The 7,259-nt window shown below is 36.9% G+C and overlaps 1 protein-coding gene across 1 annotated transcript in view; it reads right to left on the bottom strand.

Annotated features, from left to right (window-relative positions):
• The window catches only part of USP14 (ubiquitin specific peptidase 14), a 51,158-nt gene that overhangs the window by 15,734 nt on the left and 28,165 nt on the right, over positions 1–7,259 (bottom strand). The window contains exons 5-8 of the mRNA XM_023510161.1: positions 3,476–3,534; positions 1,441–1,571; positions 514–594; positions 152–234 (exon numbers count right to left, since the gene is read on the bottom strand). Of these exons, the coding sequence (XP_023365929.1) occupies positions 152–234; positions 514–594; positions 1,441–1,571; positions 3,476–3,534 (354 nt within the window). The remainder of the gene's footprint in view (positions 1–151; positions 235–513; positions 595–1,440; positions 1,572–3,475; positions 3,535–7,259) is intronic.

Raw genomic sequence — 7,259 nt, 5'->3', positions numbered from 1 at the left:
CAAAGCAGTATATTCTTTTTTTAGATATTGTTTAATTGTTACCAACATAGTTTAACTGTGTGGTGAAGCTTTACTATAGGTTCAAATGTGCCATGAGATTAAAAAGGTTGAGAAACACTGTTCTATACAAATCTTGGCTCATAAAGGATACGTAGTTTCAAACTCAACACCGAAGAACTGATCAATTAAACTTTTCTTTTTAGAAGGTGTCACTGCTGATGCAGAAGAATCTGTCTGTAGAAAGAAAAAGAAATAAAAATTCCCATTTTATACAGATATTAATGTATATTTTCTTCTACACAATTCAGTTTAATAACACATGTTTAAGCTTTGTACATTAAATTCAAATGTCAAACACGAGCATTTCAACTATACAGTAAACATCTAAAGTAGTCAAATACATACCAAAGTATTAAGATGACTGATTTTATTTCAAGCTTTTTTTTGGGGGGGGGGTAAACAAAAACCTCAAAGTATATTAAAAGTCTATAATCACAAATATATTTTAATTACCTCTTTCACAGAATCATCTTCTATGGCTTCCAATTTCTGTTGCAATACGCGCATCATTTGTACCCAGCATTCATTAGCATCCTACAATTAAAAAATTACACTGAAAGTAATCCTGCAGTGACAGTATCTAGTCTATAAAATCCTTCCAAAATAAATGCTGTTTCCTTAGGGAAAAAAGCTGTTTTCTTCTTTAAAAATACTAACTCAACTTAGATATTGTTTATATGATTTTCAAAAAAAAAAATTACAGAATATTTATCCATCTATTAGTTTTTCATCTCCTACTCGTGTTGAACACTGTTCTAGACATAAGGAACACACAGCAGTGAAAATATACATTCCTTCAGGGATAAGGGTTATGAAGGAAAATTTGCAGCAGGGGAACCAAAAGTGATCAGGGGAAGGGAAGTGAGCTAACTCAGTAAGGCAGTCAGGGAGAGGCTGAAGCCTGAAGCCTTCGGGGTACTGGGAAACCACCCTTCTAAGGACCTAACAGTCAAAGGAACAAGAGGAAAGGCCCTGCAGGAAGAGGCCACTTGAAAAGTTTTAGGAAGAGTAGAGAAGCCAGCCTGGCTGGAGAGAGGCAAGCAGGGGGAGAAGCATGGCAGTGATGAGCTCAGAGAGGGAGTCAGGGGCTAGAAGACATGGGTCTGGGGTAGAAAAATCACCAGGAGTTACTGAACAAGGGCCCAACATAATCCTACCTACAGTTTAAAGAGGACACTGAGGGCTGTGTGGAGAAACATTGCAGAGGGGAAAAGCAGAAGATGATCAGTTAACAGACTACAGAACTACTAGGCTAGGCAAGAGAGAATGGTGGCATGAGAGAATGGTGGAACAGACTCTACCTGTATTTCCAAGTATGTTCCAATAACTACGTTATAGAAAGCCTAAGTTTTACTAACAAAAAAACCTCGCCCTGATTACCTGTTGAAGATACTGTCCTTGTTCACCTTTCTCCGCAAACTGTGGGAAAGCCATGTGCAAAAACTGCAGTAGAATAATAGGAGGAATACTAGAAGAAGTTTTATCCATGGAATCAAACAAATCTCTAAGGGCTTAAAAACAAAAAGATTGCCTCAGTAAAACAATGACGTACTTAATATATGCTACTAAAAATTAATTCTTAATATGAATAAAAGTCCTGCTTAACTATTTTTAAATATATCTATCCTTTTGCAATTATTGGACTCCTGAATGAGAGAAAAATATTCATTTTTAAATCTTAGGAACTCACCACAAAACTTTATAATACAATCATTAGCTATCAACAACTTCTGAGCTTAACTCCCTCCTTCCCCTTGTCAGCCTTTGTCTTCGCAAACAAAGTAGAGTGCATTAATTCAACACAGAACACACAACCTCTGTCTAGGAATCAAGCAGGCATTATTACTGTTCTGCCACTCTGCCGCTATCAGGCCATCAGGTCACCACTCCCCGCTTAACTCCCTCTAAAGCTAGTTCCCATCTACTGAACTGGATACTGAAATCTGGCAGCTTAAACACAGTTCCTGGCTCTATGGAACAGCTTGACCCAAAACAGATGTGCCTTCTTCACAACCTTTCCCATATTTATCCCCTCTCAGCAGCTAATACCCTTATGCTAATGCTTCCAGCTATCACACCCTACCCTTACTTTATGTACTGCAAAACTTATCTCAACTTGTTTTGCTTTGTTAATAACCAAAATGTGAAATGCCATCTGCCCTTATAACACAGACTTAACCCAGAAAATCCTGTAGCAGCTCAGCAAAAACCTTGCTTTCAGCAAGGCTCAAGAAAATATTCCTGAACAACAAAACTAAATATAAAATTTAAAAAGTATTTTGGAGGGGTGGCGCCTGTGGCTCAAAGGAGTAGGGCGCCGGCCCCATATGCCAGAAGTGGTGGGTTCAAACCCAGTCCCAGCCAAAAGAAAAAAAAAAACGTATTTTGGAGGAAAGGCTGAAATTTAGGCATCACTACCAACTGTTTATAAAATAAAAGCCTAAATTTTAATACTTTAAGATACACACTACACAAAAACAAACACCACCACCAACAAAAAACCCAGATGATTAAGATTTAGTATCAAGTACTTATTTCATTAGTTTGAAACAAAAAACCAAGAAACAAAATCTAGATTAAAAAGAATTAATGAGGTTCAGCACCAGTGGCTCAAGCGGCTAAGGCGTCAGCCACATACACCTGAGCTGGCGGGTTCCAATCCAGCCTGGGCCCACCAAACAACAATGACGGCTGCCACCAAAAAGGACTAATATGATGTGATGACAACTAAATTCAATATGTGATCCTACAACTGAACCCTGAAGCAAGAAAAAGAATTTTTTAATAAGCAATACTGGGGCTGGGGGCATGGTAGCTCATGCCTTTAATCCCAGCACTTTGGGAGGTCAAGGCAGGGAGGATATGAATTATATGTCAACAAAGCTGTTACGAAGGGAGAAAAAAAAAAAGCATAGCTGTAAAACTCCTATCAACTTAGCCCAACAATTTTATAGTATTCATTTGTAAAAATGTCCGAAGTTAGGGAGGGGGGAAATATGATCTCATGCAATGACACAAATTATTTCTAGCCTTTAAGATTTATTTCTCCTCACACAGATCATTTCTTCATACTAAAACCCACTAAAACTCTTCTAAAATGATCACATCAACTATTATAATACCTGTCTCTCACTATCCCCAAAGTAATTCCCAGAGACATCCTACAACAGAATCTAAAACCAAAATCATAATTTAATCTCCCAAATCCAAAGATGATTTTTCAAAAAGGACAGGTATTACTGGTTTATAATTTTGAACATAGGTTTCAAGCTGTTTAACATAAGTATAAAGTATACTCCAATCTTAAGATGTCTTACAAAATACATTTTATAAATAGAAAAAGTACCAAACAAATTGTGAATGAAAAATAAAACGTATACCCCCTACTAAACAATGGTGTATTTAACATACTGACCTGCAGTAATATACTGTGCTGAAGACATTTCCCCTGAAGCTCGCAAGGCACCTGCATACCTAGGAACAATAAAGCAAATTTATTTTATTCTATTTTATTCTGAGACAGAGTCTCACTACGTTGCCCTGGGTAGAGCGCTGTGGCCATTACAGCTTACAGCAACCTCAGACTCTTGGGCTTAAGCGATTCTCTTGCCTCAGCCTCCCAAGGAGCTGGGACTACAAGCGCCCACCACCACACCCAGCTATTTTTGTTTTGCTGTAGTTGTCATTGTTGTTTAGCAGGCCTGGGCTGGTTCAAACCCACCAGCCCTAGTGTATGAGCAATGGGCAAAGAGCCCATAAAGCAAATTTAAATAACTCTGAAACTCAGACAGGAAGAAACCAGTTAAAAGGACTTATTATGATACCCTCCATACAAAGTTTCTGAGATTATTCCCATTTTACTATTTTCTTCTCTTCTGGTCTTGCTCCTCTAAAGATTTTATGGATAAAGAAAGGAATGCTAAAAAGGGAATTTAGACAAAATTTTCAGGTTTTTTCCCTTCATCTAACTTATATGAAATAAACATTTTCTGAAAACAGTGCAAAACAAAAATGTCTATTAGTTACAATGAAAAGAAAAGAATCTCAGAAATAACTAGGAAGAAATAAGCATTAGATCAAAAACAAATAAAAAATCATACAGTTAAATTTGGCAACAGCTTATTGCATAACCTTAAATAAGTTACTTAAGTTTCAAGTCCATTTGCTCATCTATAAATTCAGGATATAGTATTAACTGATCTAAATTTGCTTTCTGTCTTGTGATTCTCAATTCACAACAGTACAACAAACTGGCCATCCAAAGGAAACATACAAACCATAGTCACTAATACAGAGAGACTGATCTTACCCCACACTGGCAAATATGTGAAGCAACCATATTTAATAACTGATAGATAAAAACATGGGTGCATCTCAAAAATTTTGAAACTAAGTGAAACAAGCCAGACCGAAAGAAAATTACATCCTGTAAGATTCCATTTATTTCATGTTCCAGGATGTACAAACTAATATAAGATCAGCAGTTGCTGGACGTGGGTGGAGAGATGAGGACTCATTGAGAAAAGGCACAACAAAACTCTTTGGGATGACAGAAACGTTTTGTAACTTATTAGGAAAATAGATTACAATTTGCATTTGTCAAAATTGATCAAACCAGAGAGCTGGGTGCAGTGGCTCCCACCTGTAATCCTAGCACTCTGGGAGGCTGAGGCTGGTGATTAATTGAGCTCAGGAGATGGGAGACCAGTCTGAGCAAAAGTAAAACCCCGTCTCTAAAAATAGTCATGCATTGGGGTAGGTGACTGTAGTCGCAGCTGCTCAGGATGCTGAGGCAAGAGAAGCACTTGAGCCCAAGAGTTTGAGGTTGCTGTGAGCTATGATGCCACAGCACTCTACCCTGGGGTGATAAGAGTGAGACCCTTATTTCCAATTTAAAAAAGGCTGGGTACAGTGGCTCACAACTGTTATCCTAGCACTCTGGGAGGCTGAGGCAGGTGGACTGCTTGAGCTCACAAGTTTGAGACCAGCCTGAGCAAAAAGTGAGACCCCAATCTCTACTAAAAATAGAAAAACACAGCACTCTAACCCAGGGGGACAGCTTAAGACTCTTGTCTTAAAAAAAAAAAAACAATTAATCAAACCAAACACTTAAATATGTACATGTCAAAAAATAAATAACGTCTATATCACTAGATGTATATGTCTGTATCTCCATTTCTAAAAAGCAAAAACTGGGTGGCGCCTGTGGCTCAAAGGAGTAGGGCACCAGCCCCATATGTCAGAGGTGGTGGGTTCAAACCCAGCCCCAGCCAAAAAAAAAAACTGCAAAAAGTAAATAAATAAATAAAAAGCAAAAACTGTGATTATGTTAACTAAAATGAAAGAGGTCACAGAAAAATATTATGTTAAATTGTAATCAACTGATGGGTTTGTTTTTCCCTTTTCAATTGTTTACATCCCTTGGAAACTGTATGAAGGAAAAACTTTAAAATTTTTCAATATGTAATAATTCACAATAATGCCTGAATTATGTGTTTATTTGAAAAACCTGAAAATCATTAAGTTCCCCTATCAAACATATTAGCAACTTCTAAAAAGGTACTCTTGCAATTGAAACCAAGTACTAAGGAAGCAGATCTACCTAGAACATCACTGACGGCAAGCAATTACGTACTTAATTACCAGTGATACTGGATTTTACTTTTTGTTATAAGGTAACACAAATATGCAACTATTTCTGCACTTATGGCAAAACTATGCTAATTATCAATCTTCTTTTTTAGTAACTGAGAATAGAAAGTCATTGGTGAATTTTTTTCAAAAAAAGCTTTCAATATTAATAAAAGATATAACTCCTAATTTAAGACATCCAAAAAGTTAAATAACATTAACACTAAAACATATAAAGAAAAACTTAGAAAACAAAAGGAGAAACTGACAAAAATTCTTTCTACTAAAAAAGTAGAAGAGAAACTTTCCACATCTTGGTCAACACAATAATTAAAAACTAAGCAATGATACAGAAAATCTGGACATAATAATATAGTTAATGTCTACTAAACTTCATTATCTACAAAAAGAGGACATTTTGTCTTTTCTTCAACAATCAGATCAAACAAATTTCCAAAAACTAAATTGTATACGCCACAATCCTTCTCCATGGTGCAATAAAATAAAATTGTAACATATAGTTTTATGTATGTTTCTAGGCCTATAGGCTAAATAACCTGGATTAAACTATTAGATCAAGATATAGAACAAATGAAAAACTCATATAATGCTAATAATTTGAAAATGTAAATCAGTACTACCATTTTGGAAATCTGTTTGGCAAGACAGGCTAAAGACTAAAGAGCACATACATACCCTCATGACCAGAAATCTCACTGTAGACATGCATGTGTATGCATATATACTTACACAGACCCAACAGAAACACATGCACACGTGCCTCCAAAATCATGTACTAGAACGTTCAGGGTGTATTTTTCATAATAACCAAAAACTGAACAAAACCCAAATATTCATCAACAGAAAAATGGATAACAAATTGGCAGTATATGCACAGACTGAAATATTATACAGTATGAAAAAAAGGAATTACCAATATGCACAACATGGATACCCCAGGCATGATGAGCCGTACTCAAGTGAACTCAATCTGTATTTTTCTTTTTTTTTTTGTAGAGACAGAGTCTCACTTTGTTGCCCTTGGTAGAATGCCATGGCATCACACAGCTCATAGCAACCTCCAACTCCTGGGCTTAAGCAATTCTCTTGCCTCAGCCCCGAGTAGCTGGGACTACAGGCACCCGCCATAAGGCCCAGCTATTTTTTGGTTGCAGTTTGGCCAGGGCTGGGTTTGAACCCGCCACCCTCGGTATATGGGGCCTGCGCCCTACTCACTGAGCCACAGGCACTGCCCTGTATTTTTCTATTTTACATAAAGAATTCAAAATAGGCAAAACTGATGTAAAAGGTGTAGAGGTCAGAATAGTACTAACAACTATGGAAAGATGGATTGGGACAGTAAGCTCTGTAAGGGGATTTTTAGAATGCTTGGGAGGGGGTGGATGCTGCTGGTTACATAGACACGTTCGTGCTGGGTTGGTTCCCCGAGCTGTATGCTTATAATTTTCACAATCTCTGCATGTTATAACTCAACAATCAAAACTAACTTTCAGCCAAAAAGAGATTTTATAGTTTTTTAAAAACAAACAGCCTTATCTAATAAATGG

The sequence above is a fragment of the Otolemur garnettii genome, unplaced genomic scaffold (genome assembly GCF_000181295.1).
Source record: "Otolemur garnettii isolate 467f Iridium unplaced genomic scaffold, OtoGar3 scaffold00012, whole genome shotgun sequence".
Lineage (NCBI taxonomy): Eukaryota > Metazoa > Chordata > Mammalia > Primates > Galagidae > Otolemur > Otolemur garnettii.
The sequence above is the reverse complement of the archived record's forward strand: the minus strand, read 5'-3'. Positions and strand labels throughout refer to the sequence as shown.